Here is a 19,165-nt window from a genome sequence, read left to right as displayed (position 1 = left end):
ATTGTTTGGGGCATCTGGAAAAAAGCTTGTCCGGAGAAGACAAGGTGAGCGTTACCATCAGTCCTGTGTCATGCCAACAGTAAAGCATCCTGAGACCATTCATATGTGGGGTTGCTTTTTAGCCAAGGGAGTGGGCTCACTCACAAAGAACACAGCCATGAATAAAGAATGGTACCAACACATCCTCCGAGAGCAACTTCTCCCAACCATCCAGGAACAGTTTGGTGACGAACAATGCCTTTTCCAGCATGATGGAGCACCTTGCCATAAGGCAAAAGTGATAACTAAGTGGCTCGGGGAACAAAACATCGATATTTTGGGTCCATGGCCAGGAAACTCCCCAGACCTTAATCCCATTGAGAACTTGTGGTGAATCCTCAAGAGGCGGGTGGACAAACAAAAACCCACAAACTCCAAGCATTGATTATGCAAGAATGGGCTGCCATCAGTCAGAATGTGGCCCAGAAGTTAATTGACAGCATGCCAGGGCGGATTGCAGAGGTCTTGAAAAAGAAGGGAGGGGATTCAATCTTGCAACCTTTCAGTCACCAATGCTCGAACCACTAGGCTACCTGGCGCCCAAATACAGGTGTGCCAAGATTTTAGCGTCATACCCAAGAAGACTCGAGGCTGTAATTGCTGCTAAAGGTGCTTCAACAAAGTACTGAGTAAAGGTTCTGAATGCCTATGTAAATGTCACATTTCAGTTTGACATTTTTAATACATTTGCAAAAATGTTGCTTTGTCATTACGGTGTATTGTGTGTAGATTGATGAGATGAAAGCACTAATACATTTTAGAATAAGGCCATAACGTAAAAAAGTAATGGGGTCTGAATACTTTCCGAATGCACTGTATAAACTAGGATTGGGATCCAGTCCTTTTCACTTCATCCCCTGAATTGGCTGAATTGAAATGGAATTGGCTGCAAACCTGGTGCCACGTATGCCAACCCTTTCAGGGTGCGCTAACTACAACCAAGCAGCAGCCAAGTGAACCTGCAGTAGAAAGTATAAAAGCAGTCTTAATGTTTGTTTCTCGGACAGACCTAACTTTCTGTATCACTGTTGGACTTTCCACAGCAAATCGACAGCCTGATTCACAGTAACCTGGCAGACATTGTGGTGGAGCTGTTGATGACCCTGTATGATGGGGCTGCTACTGAGGGGGGCAGAGGGGACCTGAGGAGGTGCATAGGGTAATGTTCATTACACATCACTCCTTACCACTCCACAACACTTGCATTCACAACCTTTCATTGTCTGTGATGATATGTTCCATGTTCTCTCTAGGGAACTGGACCCAGCCCCAAACCCCCCTCCATCAGCTCCAATGTTATCAAAGCCACACTGGATTACCTCAGCAAATGTCACAGTGCCAGTCACAAGTCCCTGGTGGCCATTTTATCCAGGACACTGGTAAAATGCTGTCCTTGTCTCATAATTGTGTTGCAATTGCTGTAGAATGTTATTATAACACAATGGAACAGAATTTGGCTTTACAAAGTTGAGTGGTTTCCTGGGCCCAGTTTTTAAAAAATAATAATAATCTGGAAAGGAATCTGGATTCTGTGATCAGCTTGTTGTGATTCTAGATCTCCATCCAGAGGATCCTGCTGGCGGTGTGTCAGAAGGCAGCTGAGACGATCAATGCTTACGAGAGGCACCGTCCTACTGATGTACCCCATGCTTGTCTGTCTACTGCTCAGGGAGGTCAAGGACGGCCTGGGGGGAGCCTGGGCCTTCGTCCTCCGAGACATTATCGACACACTTATCCACCACATCAACAGCAGGTTAGGGGTTAACACACACACAATCTGCTGCTCTCTCACACATCCGATGGAGAGACTCGTCATTTTTGCTCTCTAATAGTTAATTGTTTTTCTACCTGTTCTTGTTTTGGCAGGTCGGCCCAGTTGGACGAGTTGTCGAGGCGTAGTTTCTCCCTGTGTTGTGACCTACTGACCTATGTGTCCCACAGACGTGTACGTAGTTCTGTGACGACACTGGAATGCCACCTACAGGTCATTGTTGGTACTCAATGCCCAGGTGACCAACCAACTTGCCATCTCACAGCAGGTAAGACATGGTTGTTTCACATGGCCAGTACGCTCAGAATAATTTGCTCAAAGTAGGTATTAAACTGTTCCCTGTTCTCTCCCTCTCTTTCTCTTTTTTCTCTCGGACTCCTCTTTCTGTCTCTCTTTTCGCTCTCCCCTCTTTTCGCTCGCTCTTCATTTTCTCTCTCATGTGCTATGCCTTCTGAGTGTGGGTGACAGGTGATGAGAGAGATGTGGCCTCCTTCGGGCTTTGTGAAGATTTTATTTTCCACTGTCCTCTCTGCTCAATACCTACTATGTGTGTGTGATATTGCAACTCCCTCTCCCTGTCTCTCCCAGGTATACACAGAAGGTGCAGTGGGAGTTTAAGCTGGAAAAGAGGGCTCTGTCCAACCTGCAGGTTTACAGAAGGAACTTCCTGTGTAAGGCTGTAGGGAACTACATCCAGTGTCTGGAGCAGGTTGAGGAGCACGACACCTGGGTGTTCCGCCTGGCCTCACTGTGGTTGGAGAACGCTGACATCAAGACAGTCAATGACATGAGGGTGAGTTACTGATATCACACTAACATCACCCAATACTCATGACTAGAGGTCGACCGATTATGATTTTTCAAAGCCGATACCGATTATTGGAGGACCAAAAAATAAACCGATACCGATTAATCGGCCGATTTAATGACAATTACAACAATACTGAATGAACACTTATTTTAACTTAATATAATACATCAATAAAATCAATTTAGCCTCAAATAAATAATTAAACATGTTCAATTTGGTTTAAATAATGCAAAAACAAAGTGTTGGAGAAGAAAGTAAAAGTGCAATATGTGCCATGTAAGAAAGCTAACGTTTAAGTTCCTCGCTCAGAACATGAGAACATATGACAGCTGGTGGTTGCTTTTAACATGAGTCTTCAATATTCCCAGGTAAGAAGTTTTAGGTTGTAGGTATTATAGGAATTATAGGACTATTTCTATCTATACGATTTGTATTTCATATACCTTTGACTATTGGATGTTCTTATAGGCACTTTAGTATTGCCAGTGTAACAGTATAGCTTCTGTCCCTCTCCTTGCCCCTACCTGGGCTCGAACCAGGAACACATCGACAACAGTCACCCTCGAAGCAGCGTTACCTATGCAGAGCAAGGGGAACAACTACTCCAAGTCTCAGAGCGAGTGACGTTTGAAACGCTATTAGCGCGCACCCCGCTAACTAGCTAGCCATTTCACATCGGTTACACCAGCCTAATCTCGGGAGTTGATAGGCTTGAAGTCATAAACAGCGCAATGCTTGAAGCACAGTTTAGAGCTTCTGGCAAAACGCACGAAAGTGCTGTTTGAATGAATGCTTACGAGCCTGCTGGTGCCTACCATCGCTCAGTCAGACTGCTCTATCAAATCATAGACTTAATTATAACATGATAACACACAGAAATACGAGCCTTAGGTCATTAATATGGTCGAATCCGGAAACTATCATCTCGAAAACAAAACGTTTATTCTTTCAGTGAAATACGGAACCGTTCCTTATTTTATCTAACAACCTTCAATGTTATGTCATAATTACGTACATTTCTGGCAAATTAGTTTGCAACGAGCCAGGCGGCCCAAACTGTTGCAAATACCCTGACTCTGCGTGCAATGAACGCAAGAGAAGTGACACAATTTCATCTGGTTAATATTGCCTGCTCACCTGGATTTCTTTTAGCTAAATATGCAGGTTTAAAAATATATACTTCTGTGTATTGATTTTAAGAAAGGCATTTATGTTTATGTTTAGGTACAGTCGCGCAAATGCGCTTTTGTTAAATCATCCCCCGTTTGGCGAAGTACACGTTGGAGCAAAGACAGTCCATTTTTGGCGAATGCGCACCGCATCGATTATATGCAACGCAGGACACGCTAGATAAACTAGTAATATCATCAACCATGTGTAGTTAACTAGTGATTATGATTGATTGATTGTTTTTTATAAGATAAGTTTAATGCTAGCTAGCAACTTACCTTGGCTTCTTACTGCATTCGCGTAACAGGCAGGCTCCTCGTGGAGTGCAATGTAAAGCAGGTGGTTAGAGCGTTGGACTAGTTAACTGTAAGGTTGCAAGATTGAATCCCCGAGCTGACAAGGTAAAAATCTGTCATTCTGCCCCTGAACAAGGCAGTTAACCCACCGTTCCTAGGCCGTCATTGAAAATAAGAATGTGTTTTAACTGACTTGCCTAGTTAAATAAATGTGTAAAAAATAAAATCCGATTGAATCGGCCCTAATTAATCGGCCATTCCGATTAATCGGCCGACCTCTACTCACTAGGTTGATACAAGATTGTTTGTTACACCGTTTGTTTAGTCTGGGCTACATTCCAAACTTAAATCTCTCTTCACAATCAGTTTGGATCCCAGGCTACCCAGCATGAATGTGTCTTCCCATTTAGATGAGAGAAACTACAGTTTGTTTTACTATTAGTTTATTTTCTTGTGCTTCAGGGAGGTGTGAAGAGGATCCCATCCTATAAGTTTCTGCCTCTCGTGTACCAGCAGGCTGCCCGCACAGGGATAGAAAATGTCTGCTAAAGTGGCAGAGGATGTGGGTTTCCATGATGTTCTCAATGAGGTGAGACTTTAATATGTTTCAATAGGCAACAGAAGCCAAAAACATAAATGCACCTGTGAACTATAGAGTTTATCTGCCTGACACTCTTTCCTCTGGTCTAAAAAAAGATCCCAGGGCAGTGATTGGGGACATTAGCCTGTGTAGTGTGCTGGTTTTCCTGACTCTCTGTGGTCACTGAAAGATCCCATGGAATGTAAGAGTAGGGGTGTTAACCCTGGTGTTCTGGCTAAATTCCCAATCTGGTTCTCATACCATCATGGCCACCTAATCATCCCCTGCTTCCAATTGGCTCATTAATCCCCACTCCTTTCCCATGTAACTATTCCTTAGGTCGTTGCTGTAAATGAGAATGTGTTCTCAGTCAACTTATTTGGTAAAATAAGGGTTAAATCAAATAAAACACAACCACCTTCACAAATGACTTTTGGGCTTTTACTGGTGTATGAGGTTACCGTCCCTTGTGTTCCTCTGTATAAGCCATCCCCTTTGACCTGCCCATCATGCTGATAAAGAACCTATATGATGTCGTCATTCCTACGATGGAGATCAAGGTAGAGAATGGGTTTGATCATCTGTGGATCCCTCACTAATCTATCACCTGACATATGGGGATTTTTGTTATGCAATATGATGTTTTGCAGCCATTTTGCATAGAATTTGCACTGTAATGTATGTATACACTGGCTCCACGGTATATATTATAATTCAGAAATGTTCACAAGTTGTTCACTGTTTTCACAAGAGACAGACTGACACACATTTTCTGTTTTGACTGAGTTTATGGTATACCTGCCGCCCCTACTCTGCTCTCCACAACACAATACAATCATTACTAAACCTACAACAAATATTTTCTTAAACATTTGGCTATTCCTCTGATGGTACTGTAGTACCAGTCAAATGTTTGGACACACCTACTCATTCAAGGGTTTTTCTTAATTTTTTACTATTTTCTACATTGTAGAATAATATTGAAGACATCAAAACTATGAAATAACACATATGGAATCAAAAGTGTTAAACAAATAAAAATATATTTGAGATTCTTCAAAGTAGCCATCCTTTGCCTTGATGACAGCTTTGTACGGTCTTGGCATTCTCTCAACCGTGTTGTGTTGCTCAGAATTATTTTAATCAAATGTCTGATATATAATCTATTTGATTATTTTTAAAGATAATTTTGTTCTAGTACAGGTTCATTGTATCATAGGATAATAAATAGCTGATGTTAGATAAAGATAATTGATTTTTGTTCATATATTTCTTGGAGGGCTTATTCAAAACTGCAGTACAACACAAATGGAGAGGCTCTTGTACGAGAGACAAATTGAGAGCTTACTCCCTCGAGTCAATCTGAGGTGTTTAAATGGGGGCGGTAAAGTTCCACATGAGTGGCTAGTAGGGCCACCACTCATACAGACCTGACACCAGTTTGTTCAGTGTAGTGTTGAATGAATGGACTCAAAGGAGATGTAGACTTACCTCAACAGGTGGTCTTGCAAGTAAGTGTTTTTATTTACATTTTCTTACCTATAGAACCTGCCTATGCAGTTTTGAATGTTTTCTGTGTCTTATTTCCTACACCGTGGACATTAAGAATGACTGAATTGTTTTGTTTCATTGACTTTCAAGAATTGTAAAAAGTACGTTTTATAATTGTCTATTCTAAGGTTTCCTTAAGACAAAATGCATAGGACATTCACATACAAACTGGAAATTCTACCTAAAGAGTCAAATATTTGTGGCATTCCTGAATTGTTCTGAGTTGTTTAATTGCCTTTTTTAGTGTGTTAAATGTAGTTATTACATTGTAGCAGAAGTGGTCAAACTGTTTATTTAATTTCACTTGACCTTTTAATCTTGTTTACTGTATGTCTTCTTCACAGTACCAGGAGTCAGATCCCTACGTCCCTAACGAGGGTTTCCATGAGGGTAAGGGGGGGTCCTCCACTCAACCCCTCTGCAGAGGAACTACCCCAGTTTCTACACGAACTGGGCCCTGCACCTCCTGATAGCGCTGCCTCTATACCTGACCGCAAAGGTGTCTTCCTCCATTTTTTGACAGTTGTTACATGCATACATTTTGCCCTCTTCCTGTCAGACTATTGTAATTAAGCAACAAAAATGTTTTGTGTTTAAAGCCTTGTTAGTAGTACAAATGAGTAAGTCTTTGATTATGTTAAAGAATGTAGAAGAATTCATCCATCAAGTACATAGGGACCACTGTCATCAGTGTGCTCCTTCTCCTATTGGTTGCTTGGATACTACTGTAAGTACTTGTGTTTCCCTCTTATCATTCGGCATCTACCCTAAGACAGGCATACGTCATTCACTTCAATTTGATGAATAAAACTTGTTCCCTTCCGACCATCCCTATACTCACCCTCCAGTGTCCTCTAGCCGTGCGTGTGGGGTGGCGTGTGGCAATACTCGCAGTGTCAGCCAGTCTCAGTGGTGTGATGTGGTAAGACTGTCCAGCAGGGCAGTATGAAGCTCAGTGTTTTTAGTATCCATTTTAAATTACATTTTGGTAATTAAGCAGACAATTTACAGTCAGTGCATTAAACTTTAGTAAAACCGCAAAATAAACTTATCTGAATAAAGCAGCTATCAGCAACATCTTTGCTAATAAGAAAAGACAAGCTCAAATGTTAGTGCAAGAAAGGCAAGTACAACAGTAAGTGTTACATTTATAAAATAACCTTTCTTAGGGTGTTGCTAGGGCGTTCAAACGAGTTACTCTTTGAAGTTAGGTTTTCGGACGCTTTACCTTTACCCATTCCGACCCCTGGTCATCTACCCTGACAAAGATCTGTCTGGGAGATTTTACTCTACAGGTACGGTCTCCCCTATGCTTGAAGAGTGGTCTTGGTAGTTGCTCTTGAATGCAAGATTACAGAGAAACAGAACCTGCACCATGGTGCTCTCTACTTGTGTAACTCTTTATTCATAATATTCAAGTGAATAGTGAATAGTTTTTATCCAGGTTGGAATAGAGGCCGGGCGTTTTATCACGCTGGAATGAGAGCCTTTACTTTAATCTGATCAATTGAATTATATACAATCACAATTTTGGCACTGATACATTTAAACAATCCTAAACAGTTTAATTTAAATCTGCACCTGATTTTGTATCAAACACCTTTGCAAAAAATTATTTAACTTTTTGAAAATACAGTACAATACTTTTTTTGGCCCCTATTGAAATCATGGGTGATGTAAAATGTAGAAAATGTTATTTAACATAGAAATACTCCAATATAAATGTGGCATTACAAATCAGGTTTCTGTATGTCTACTAATGGTGAGGTTTTGAAATATTATACAATCATTAATTTTGACTTAAATATCAAATATGTATATTAAGTACACAATGTCATTACAAAATCCTATTATCACGGATTGCTTCATTCTCACTCATACAGATAGAGTGATATTCATAATTTGACACTTTTGATCACTTTTTGCAGTTAAACAGAATGTCGCAAACCCATGCTAGTTCCCATATGAGATGCCTGTGACTTGATAGCATTGTAAACGACAAGGGACGTATATCAACCTATGTGTATCATCTTCTATTGTCTGTGACCTCCTGGTTGTACTTTGAATGAAAACATTTAGTCAACTCCAACTCTTAATAAAACAGCTTGACAAAGGACATTTCCTACAAAACGTTCCTCCTTTCATCACACAGCAAAGAAAATTGTAATGAAAGAATGGTAATGATACCTATGGGGAACCTTCAACAAGCTCGAGTAATTTACAATATGCTATTTTGAGTTGAGGCTTCTGAGAAGTAAAAAGAAACATTGCTGTTTAAGAGTTCTTAGGACCTTGTCTCAGGTGAGGGCAGTGCACTTCACTACCATGTTGTAGGCAGTGGGGAATCAGCAGGAAATATGTGCAAGGAGGGACTAGGCTGGCATAGAGATAGCATTCCTTTCTGCTACCCAACCTTCAGTCTAATAATGTGTCTAAATTAAATCAGAGGTTGCTGTGAAACTGGAGTGCAAAGAAAACTGGTAACATCTAAACTAAGAAGAGCATTCTCTGGTCAAACTGCAGTCTCCATGATGTGTCCAGAGAACAGTCCTATTGGTCACTGCAGCCCCAACCCCTCCCCTCTCCCTGCCTCAGTAGAATTGGAACTCCTGGTGGCCATCGTCGTCCCACCCGAGGCCCGCCTCAGTCATTTGATGCGGTGGCGGACCAGCGAGGACTCATCAGTGATCTCGCCGGACCGGTCTCGGTGACGACAGGGCAGGACGAGGAGGAGGAGCAGGATGAGGAGCACCACAACACAGACGGCCACCAGGGCGTAGGAGATGACCCAGAGAAGGGGCTCCTTCAGCAGCCCTCCAGCAGCACAGTTAGATGCCACGTCTGCAGATGAGAAGGGCCCAGAGGTCTCTGACACGGCTATCCCACCGTTCACTGGAGAGAGGAACCAGGGTTATAATAGCTAACGTACTGTGGAATGTAAGAAGGGTATACGAAGAACACTTGACCAGGCGCATAAACGCTTACTAGCCCCCCCAAAAAACATTGTCTGGTGCTATAGCCATACTATATTGGAACACCAAGGCCATATCTAAGACCCAATAATAATGTCTCCAGCACTCACCTGCACATCTGCTGACAGCGAAGCCCACTCTCTTCTCTGCCCGGTCAAAGATGACATAGAAGCCCTCCATGACGGTTGCTCCTATCACCAGGCCGTTGGCTGACGACGAGATGCCGAAGCGGAAGCAGTCCAGCGTACCGTCCACATCTGTGATTGGCTGGATATACAGCTACAGGGAGCAGTCACACTAATGTCAATAAAAGAGCTGTCGACAAACAGATCTAAAGCTCATAACAAGATGGCTGATGTTGGTTAGAGTAAGCAAACAACAAACACACAGAGGCAACATGGGGACGTTTGTTGTGTCACCTGAGGGAGGATGGAGATTTTGAAGGACTGGCTGGTGTTGGTGGCTCTCAGGTAGATGGACAGTTTGGGGAAGAACCTCCACGGTGTCTCCCCCTTCAACCAGCAAGCCAGTTTAGTGCCACCCCAGAACCCTGAGGTGAAGTCCTGGATCTGGACCATAGAAAGACAGTGATAGATTAAGACTCCAATAAAATGACTGAGTTGTGAAAAAAAGGTGTACTTTTACATAGATAACCACTCATTTTCTCTCAGATCCGTAGACCAGAACAAAGATGCCATATAGGGGTGGACAAATATAAGCCATGGAAAGGAAATAAGTTGCAGTGTCCTCAGTCTACACAGTTACTGAAGTGTTCTCAGACAACCAGGTTATCCTAGAAGTTCTTTGTCATTTGATCATGGGCACAGCAGCTGACATACCAGAGATGTTCTTGAGATGGCCTCAACCACAGCACTGAACACATTCACAGGCAACCGCAGAAGAGTGGTTCCACTGTCCACTATGGCTTTATCCTTGTTGTACTGAGAGAAGGAGAGGGAGAGAGAAGGAAAGAGAGAGAGGAAGATGTATAAAGAAAGGGGAAACATTTTTTTTTTTCAGTTGCATATTTCATTTCAGAAGACCTTGATCAAACAAAAAGCTGAAATGTCCACCTTGGTTCCTGGAAGGCTTCAGAAACAGGTTTAGCACATTCTTGTGTCTCAGCTCAGGCATGCTTTATTAACTGTTGCTTTATATCCTCTTTCCAGACCTGCACTACAGGCTCATCCAGAAAGAATGCTCACTAGAAACAGCCTTAGTCTTATGGCCACGGTTAGGCTTTGTTCCTCAAACCTGACGTGTTGTGCAGATTGAAATACTTTGCAAACCATTTAGACCAGGAAAGGGCAATTTAGAAAACAACAGTGGACAGTTTGTCTCACACCTCTTTGCAGTCCAGGTTTAGATTCTGGTCCCCAACCTCCATCTTCAATACTTCCACCTGATAGTACCACTCTTCCTTTATTGGGGTGTACCACATGGACCCCGAATACAATGTTGGTTCAACCCCTCCCATGACCTGAAACAAAACAGGATTTTTCATTCACTTTACAAATGACTGAATACAATGATAGCCTGAATACTGTAATAAAACTACAATGGCATGCCTTGGCAATGTTTGGCATGGCATTGCAGACACTGATTACACCCCACTATCTCTCCCATCTGCTACGCTCACTCACGTGGTCGGCTCGACCGCAACTGCTCTTATAACACCAACAGACCTGCCCTCGGCAAGGGGCTATCTTAGCTTAATTAGCCATTCGCTAACTAGATTCGGTGTCCAATGGGGAAACGCATTGAGAGGCGCAGAGACTTGCTAGCGATCATGTTTCTAAGAAGCACTATGCCGCTCAGTCTAATCCACCCTTGAAAGGTTTATCTGGTCTGGGCGTCGGGTGAATTATTATGCCAAGCAACTGCCTAGCGTGTGTGAGATGAACAGCCTCAATAATCATCTTCTTTGACAGTACAACAACCAGCCTTTGTAAGGAAGTACCCCCCCCCCCCCACTCCTCCCATTCATAACCTTTAGCTTTCTCCTCCTGACTACTCACAAGACTTCCCCCTGTGGGGTCGGCAGTGGTGCTGGCTGACAACCCAGCTCCACACATCTGGAGGGAGAACACATCTGGGATGCCTGTCTGTCGTACCATGGAGTTAAAGAAAGGCTCCACCGAGGAGTCAGGCTGAGAAACAGGAGACAAACACAAAACACTCTGGTCATTAACTTAGTGTAAAATAGTGTAACGTCTTGGCTGTCCTATTGGTCAATAGTGAAGCTGTAAGCACAGAGAATGACAGGAGAAAGTCTTATCAGTTATCACCCTGACTAAACAGGATCCCCCCTCTATACCTTGACTTCCCATGGTGTATATATCAAGGGCCAGATCTGAACCTGAACAAAGCTGAGATCCACAGTACAGAGTGGACACTGTATGTCAATGATTTAAAATAGTTGACCTCAAAATCTGCATAAGGCATACATTGTGTAAGCTCAGAATAGCCTAACCAACATTACGCCCCATGGTTCTGTGTGATGATGAGATCACAGTTCCATTCTGAACAGTATCATGTGTGTGAACCTTCTCCGGTTGAGTTGATTTGATCTTTGATAACATTCAGTAGCTCTTCACGCCCCACCACGCTTACGGACACCACTGTGCCAAATCAAACAGACATGGCGATATCCTTCATATCCAGATTCCCAGAGGGCATGAGGACCCCTCCCCATTTACCCGAGCCAGCAGGGGGTAGGCCAGACCCAGGATTCCCTGCCAGTTGACCCCCGGGAGGAAGAATCCGTCAGAGGAGAGGATGGTGGCGATGTTGATGGTGAGGGTGCCAGCGATGCTGGGTATGAGGACGCGGTCGGTGCCCAGCTCGCCCTCCCAGTTGCCCTGGGTGTACTTGACGGCCACGCCCCTGCCAGTGGACTTGTACGTACTGGAGCTGAACACAGGGATGGTCGGGGAGATTAACCAGCACTCTTAGACAAAGGAAATCTTATCAAACGAATGCCTGAGACAATTATAAACAAACATAAAACATGATCAGATTGTAGTATAAATTATGAGATTGATGTGAAACACTGATTATTTAATTAAGGCATTTTCTAATATTATGAGGCCACCAAATATAATGCGTAGCCTTCTCATTGACCTAATAGAAAGAGATATTCCATAGAGCAAATATGTGAGCCTGACTCACAGTGCTGTGTTGAAGAAGTGTGTGATGAAGGGATGTGCTGCTGCAGCCACTGCAAAGTTACTGCTTCCCGTATCAACCAGGATATTCAGCTGGAAAAACAAAAGAGTAGTGAGTACTTTATCAGTCATTCAACCATCTGTGTTACTCATCCGCACCCTTCTTAAAACCTCTCTGGGATATATGGGACGCTAGCGTCCCACTTAACCAACAGCCAGTGAAATTGCAGTGCGCCAAATCCAAAACAGAAATCTCATAATTAAAATTCCTCAAACATACATGTATTATACACAATTTAAAGATAAACTTCTCGTTAATCCAGCCACAGTGTCTGATTTCAAAAAGACTTTACGGCGGTTTTGTTCGATAAAGTCCATCATTTATGTCCAAATACCTCCTTTTTGTTCGCGCGTTTAGCCCAGTAATCCAAATGCTCAATGCGCGATCACTTAGTTCAGACGAAAAGTCAAAAAAGTTATATTACAGTTCGTAGAAACATGTCAAACGATGTATAGAATCAATCTTTAGGATGTTTTTATCACAAATCTTCAATAATGTTTCAACCGGACAATTCCTTTGTCTTTAGAAAGGAAAAGGAACGCAGCTAACTCTCACGGCCGCACGCCTGACTGAGCTCATTGCATTCTGCCAGACCCCTGACTCAAACAGCTCTTATTCTCTCCCCCTTCACAGTAGAAGCCTGAAACAAGGTTCTAAAGACTGTTGACATCTAGTGGAAGCCTTAGGAAGTACAATATGACCCCATAGACACTGTATATTGGATAGGCAATGAATTGAAAAAATACTAACCTCAGATTTCACACTTCCTGGTTGTTTTTTTCTCAGGTTTTGCCTGCCATATGAGTTATGTTATACTCACAGACATCATTCAAACAGTTTTAGAAACTTCAGAGTGTTTTCTAACCAAATCTACTAATTATATGCATATTCTAGCTTCTGGGCCTGAGTAGCAGGCAGTTTACTCTGGGCACCTTATTCATCCAAGCTACTCAATACTGCCCCCCAGTCCCAAAGAAGTTTAAGACACACCATAAACACACAAACTGACTCAGTCAGCGATCGTGCTTTGAGCAGGACAGGTTATTTACTATGCTTCGGACGTGTGAAGATATAAAAAAAAAAGCTCTCTGGTCTGGTATCTTTTGAAAAAACATGACCAAGTTACGCCCGCCCATTGCTCCAGTCTAAAACTCCCTCCATCCTGGTATGTCAGTAGTGTGCAAGCAAGAGCAAAACGTGAGCTAGCAAAGCAGCAGTTGAGATCATGTTGTCTCAGGCATCAATTCAACTAGGGGAACTAATGAGATAACCGACTTCTGTCACCTCGGTGACGCGCAGAAGGGTCATTACTGAACATTCCTCATCATTAAAGAGGCTGTGCTCTCCACAGCTCCACTCGCAACAAAGGAGTTTATTTACCATTTAAACGTGTTAGGCTGCTTAACTAGCCTTTAAAGCACTTTGGATTGATGGAGGAGAGGCAACAAAGGGAACACACAGGAAAGCGGTCTGCTGGTGTGACATTACACTTCCTGCGTCTTCCCTAAAGCAGCCTGAGGAAAATGTGATTTTCGGGATATTTGTTTCCATTCAACTAAAGCGGGGCTTCGTCAAAGCTAAGAATAAGAAGTAACTCATTCAGAAATTTTACAGTGAAGACCTTACTTGACACTCAGACAAAACAAATGTAGCATTCTGCTCTCAATAACTAGGCTACTCAAGAGTATTCTGCATTCTTGTTGTCGACACGGTTCTGAGAAAAAAAACCCAGATGAGCAGGAACTATTGATGACCGACAAAAACGGAGTAAATAGGCCTAACTATCCCTCACAATATAGGCTATACAAAAACCCTAGCAGGATCTACACACAACACCCAATAATGACAAAGTGAAAACATGTTTAGACTTTTTTGCAAATGTATTGAAAATGAAATACAAATTATTAATTTACATAAGTATTCACACCCCTGAGTCAATACATCACATTACAGCTGTGAGCCTTTCTGGGTAAGTCTCTAAGAGCTTTGGACACCTGGATTGTACAATATTTGCACATTATTGTTTTTAAAATTCTTCAAGCTCTGTCAAAACTAACTAGGTCACTTAACTCCATTGTATATTTGGCAATGGCATGCTTTATATTTTATGTTACTGTCCTGCTGAAAGGTGAATTTGTCTCCCAGGAAAGCCTGAACCAGGTTTTCCCTCTAGGATTTTGCCTGTGCTTAGCTCCATTCCATTTCTTTTTATATATATAAAAATAAATAAACTCCCTAGTCCTACCCAGAACATGGGTAGGACTAGAAAAGCCTACCCAGAACATGATGCAACCACCACCATGCTTGGAAACATGAAGAGTGGTATTCAGTGATGTGTTGAATTTGCACCAAACGCTTTGTATTCAGGACATAAAGTTCATTTCTTTGCCACACTTTTGGCAGTTTTACATTAGTGCCTTATAGCAAACAGGATGCGTATTCTGTACAGGCTTCCTTTTCACTCTGTCATTTAGGTTAGTATTGTGGAGTAACTCCAATGTTGTTGATCCATCTTCAGTTCTCTCCTATCACAGCCATTACAAACTCTAACAGTTTTAAAGTCACCATTGGCCTCACTGTGAAATCCCTGAGCGGTTTCCTTCCTCTCCGACAACTGATTTAGGAAGGATGCCTGTATCTTTGTAGTGACTGGCTGTATTGATACACCATCAAAAGTGTAATTAATAACTTCACCATGCTCAAAGGGATATTTAATGTCAGGTTTAAAAAATAAAACAATCAACCAATATGTGCTCTTCTTTGCAAGGCTTTGGAAAACCTCCCTGATCTTTGTGTCTGAAATTCACTGCTCGACTGAGGGACCTTACAATTATCTGTATGTGTGGGGTACAGAGATGAGGTAGTAATTCAAAAATCATGTTAAACACTATTATTGCACACAGAGTCCATGCAACTTAAGCACATTTTTACTCCTGAACTTATTTAGGCTTGCCATAACAAAAGGGGTTGAATGCTTATTGACTCAAGACATTTAAGCTTTTCATTTTCAATGAATTAGTAAATATTTCTAAAAACATAATTCCACTTTGACATTATGGGGTATTGTGTGTAGGCCAGTGATACAAAATCTCAATTTAATCCATTTTATATTCAGGTTGTAACAACAAAATGTGTAAAAAGTTGAGGGGTGTGAATACTTTCTGAAGGTACTGTACTTCCTCAAAGCTCTGTTGCATCCCTATCAGTGTTCCCTAGTTGGACTGGCCGAAGTCCCACCACTATGGCTCTGCCATCTGAAACCCTACTGCCACCACACAGATGGCAGCACGCCACTCACGCTGGGCCCAAAACAGACAGACCATCCTGACGAAGCCTGTTGGGGAAAACTAGGGACATTTCCTTGTACCTCCTACCCTCTCAATCCTCTTCTGTACTCCCCTAGCTTGGCTGGGCTGAACCACCAGGCAAATCCCTTCTCTTCCCCATCCCTGAGCCAGCATGGCGGCTTGGTCGCCTGTGGTTGAGCCTTGCCTGGCTAATTAGCAGAGGCTCTGTGGCGGGGTTGTGCATCTGCTACCTGTTTGTACCAATTAGCAGATGTGAGGCACTCCAGCCGACACCTCGGCCTAGCTGCGATGGGGCTAACAGATGTGGCAATTAGTGGTTCATCTGAATAACACCTTGTTTAACACCAGGCCTTTAATTATATCATAGATAGAACTGCTTGAGGATTAGTATTATTATGCCCCCCTCCCCTTGTTCTCTCTTCCCCTCCCCTCCCCACCTCTTCTCTCCTCTCCCCTCCCCTCCCTACCTCTTCTCTCCCCTCCCTACCTCTCATCTGATTATAGTCAGAAGTGTTGCTTAGCAAGGTTCATTTTAGTGAGGTCAGATTCCTTCAGTGTGATCATTCCACTAATAAGCACAGGGAAATGACAAGGCAGAAATATGCTTGATAAGATTGTGGGAACCAGAGTCTGGCTGTGCCATAGCCATGGTACCTTGCTAACACCCAACTCTTGGTCCAACAATAAAACGTGTTCCAGCTAAGAACACACTGGCTTTATCAAGAACATACTAACATATTGTAAACATTCCAAATTCTGGGAAGTGTGGGTACCTAAAACTGCATGCACTTAGGGCCAAATTGCAAAACCAGGCATAAATGAGGACAGGGGGAAATAGATGGTGATGGAGAGGGAGATATTTACATAAAACCTAGAACAAAAGAAGAACTGAAACTGTGGGCCACATTCCTCCAGATCCATTGGTAGAGTTTGAGCAGATTTCAGCTTTCTCCCTGAGCCTTTGTGCCTCATAATCCTGGTCAGCTGCCTGGCCAGTGTAGCCCAAGCAGAGGCCCGAGTCTAGCAGCATCATGTGAGCTCATGTGCGTGGGGGCTTACATGGCAGAACCAGGCCCTGGGCTCAGAGCTGGCTGCAGTCTCACTCTCGCCATCACCCCCTCCCACCCGCCCGCGCCCCAGGGGCTAACAGCCTCCCCACACCCTCTCTCCATATCACATGCTGGCTAGAATAACTATTTGCAGACAGACAGGCTTGGTCATAAGTTAGCCTATTAAATATCATGGCCTAAATGTGAACATGATTTGCATTATGTAGTTGAATTTGTAGGCTCTATTACAGTGTATTAACAACACTTTATTATATATATATATATATATATATATATATATATATATATATATATATATATATATATATATATATATATATATATACACACACACTGAGAATACCAAACATTAGGAACACCTTCCAGTGCTTGACTGGAGCTCACAGGAGCAGAGTACCGGCGCCTCAAATTTTCTACTGCTTGAGCTCCTATTCCTCTTATAGAATATTAGCTCAAAAGTATTTTGGAGGTCCTGCACCTAAATATAAACAATACCAGCACCCAAAATGAGTACTGGAACCTAGTTCAGTCCAAGTCAAGCACCTTCCTAATATTGAGTTGCATCCCCCCTTTTGCCCTCTGAACAGCCTCCATAACAGCCTCCATTAGACCTCCACAAGGTGTTAAAAGCATTCCACAGGGATGCTGGCCTATGTTGACTCCAATGCTTCCTACAGTTGTATCATGTTGTCTGGATATCCTTTGGGTGGTGGACCATTCTTGATACACACGGGAAACTGTGGAGCATGAAAAACCCAGCATCGTTGCAGTTCTTGATACAAAGAGTGCGCATGGCACTTACTACCATTCCCAGTTCAAAAGCACTTAAATCTTTTGTCTTGCCCATTCATCCTCTGAATGGCACACATACACAATCCATGCTCCAATTGTCTCAAGGCTTAAAAATCCTTCTTTAACCTATCTCCCCTTTCATCTACACTGATGGAAGTGGATTTAAAAAGTGACATCAATAAGGGATCATAGCTTTCACCTGTTCAATCTGTCATGCAAAAAGCAGCTGTTTTGTACACATACATACATACATACATACATACATACATACATACATACATACATACATACATACATACATACAGTCTACTTCATTCGATTACATTTGGACTGTGAAACTAAAGAGGTCAAGAAATGTATTCCACATTGAAAACTTTAAAACAATAGGTCATATTTTGATATACCTTTTGACCAGGGGTACCCAGTGTCAGCTCCATGTAGTAACCTCTGCCAGAATCGCCTTGTAAGTTATTGACCATGTCCAAAAAGTTCACTATTCCAGCTGGATCAGATGCCAGGGACAGTCCATTTCCTGAGGCTTGTATTAATTTCCGAGGAGTTAAATCCAAATCCAAAGAAGAGTTAAACTTACCTGTAAATATTTTAAGTGGAATGGTATAGAGAGATTTTGCCATTCCAAAACAGAGCATGATAAATAATGCTCTAAGGGGGATCGAACCGTTATGGTAAGCCATGGCAAATATTATTCAGGGAAAGTCAAACCTCGGAAAAATTCCTGCTCCTTGTTCAAAGTTTGCTCCTTAGTTTTCAGCTTGGCCATCATGAGACCTCCAGTGAGGTAATCATGGTGATCGTGATGTTCAGACGACGACGCTGAAGAAACATAAGAAACAACCTCGGCTTTCACATTCAGACGCTTTCAGAAGTTTACTACTCTCTCCAAAACTTGTTTGCTTTATTTATTATTTTCGGACGGATGACTTCCTGAATTCCATATCACGGATGTGACGAAGTGCCACAACTTTTATTTTTTTGGTCAGGGAAGATTTGCTTGGAGGGCGCCTATGGGGCGCACCATAGAGATAGTTAGAGGACTTATATCCGTGTCGTTATAGCGTATGTGACAGCATGGGCAGCGCCAATGAGGCTACAACCCATAGCAATCCCCACCCAGTTGACTACTCGGACTACTTTAACATGGTGGAAGCCCTCATTGGCGCTGCCCATGATAAAATTGACTTTTGGACACTAGAGGCCTCTATCATTGTCAACGTGATTTCCGTGTGTTTTGTATATACTTCCACACTATGAATTTGGAATAATACTGTAAAATTGTGAACATGGTGATAATGCTGTTTTAGTGTAAGAGCTGTTTGAAAAGACCGGCTGAAATTTATGCCTGTTTTGGTGGGATGGAGGGACATCACCATACAGTAAATTAGTTAATAGACCAATAACAAAGAAAATTCCAAAACTCTGCCAATAACAGCTATTATTCAGTTTCCCCCTCCCTACTCAGATCACTCCCACACTAACTTAACATAGTAGGCATAAAATAATTGCCCTACATACTGGCCTTGAGGAGCAGAAGAAAAACTGTCCAGGGGAGGGTCTCT

General features: G+C 42.5%; 2 protein-coding genes across 5 annotated transcripts in view; one reads left to right on the top strand and one right to left on the bottom strand.

The window, feature by feature from the left end:
- Window positions 1-7,048, top strand: part of LOC129822146 (protein NPAT-like) — a 29,440-nt gene extending 22,392 nt beyond the window's left edge. For 3 of the 4 annotated variants that reach the window (XR_008754458.1, XR_008754459.1, XR_008754456.1), the window contains 6 exons: window positions 1,083-1,198; window positions 1,293-1,792; window positions 1,906-2,078; window positions 2,399-2,603; window positions 4,550-4,676; window positions 6,563-7,048. The gene's annotated coding sequence lies outside the window, so the exon portion shown is untranslated. The remainder of the gene's footprint in view (window positions 1-1,082; window positions 1,199-1,292; window positions 1,793-1,905; window positions 2,079-2,398; window positions 2,604-4,549; window positions 4,677-6,562) is intronic. The other variant, XR_008754457.1, reaches the window with a different exon arrangement.
- A 556-nt stretch (window positions 7,049-7,604) lies between these two features.
- On the bottom strand, window positions 7,605-18,570 carry LOC129822147 (beta-secretase 2-like). Its single transcript, XM_055880154.1, has 9 exons — window positions 17,993-18,570; window positions 12,362-12,450; window positions 11,890-12,103; window positions 11,209-11,340; window positions 10,536-10,670; window positions 10,030-10,131; window positions 9,610-9,759; window positions 9,301-9,469; window positions 7,605-9,110 (listed from the first exon to the last, which is right to left on the bottom strand). The coding sequence occupies exons 1-9, from the start codon at window positions 18,281-18,283 to the stop codon at window positions 8,866-8,868; spliced, it is 1,527 nt and encodes a 508-aa protein (XP_055736129.1). The 5' UTR covers window positions 18,284-18,570; the 3' UTR covers window positions 7,605-8,865.
- Window positions 18,571-19,165: the final 595 nt, after the last annotated feature.

This window comes from Salvelinus fontinalis, chromosome 24, assembly GCF_029448725.1.
Source record: "Salvelinus fontinalis isolate EN_2023a chromosome 24, ASM2944872v1, whole genome shotgun sequence".
In the NCBI taxonomy this organism is placed as follows: Eukaryota; Metazoa; Chordata; class Actinopteri; order Salmoniformes; family Salmonidae; genus Salvelinus; species Salvelinus fontinalis.
This window is presented reverse-complemented; position numbering and strand designations above follow the sequence as displayed.

What these genes read in the sequence shown, in the direction of transcription:
- LOC129822147 (XM_055880154.1), bottom strand. Translation starts at nt 18,283, where the DNA reads ATGGCTTACCATAACGGTTCGATCCCCCTTAGAGCATTATTTATCATG. An exon ending in CCTACCCCCTGCTGGCTCGG is followed by an intron (nt 11,341 to 11,889) that starts GTAAATGGGGAG and finishes CCTGTTTCTCAG; the next exon opens with CCTGACTCCTCGGTGGAGCC. An exon ending in TAAACCTGGACTGCAAAGAG is followed by an intron (nt 10,132 to 10,535) that starts GTGTGAGACAAA and finishes TCCTTCTCTCAG; the next exon opens with TACAACAAGGATAAAGCCAT.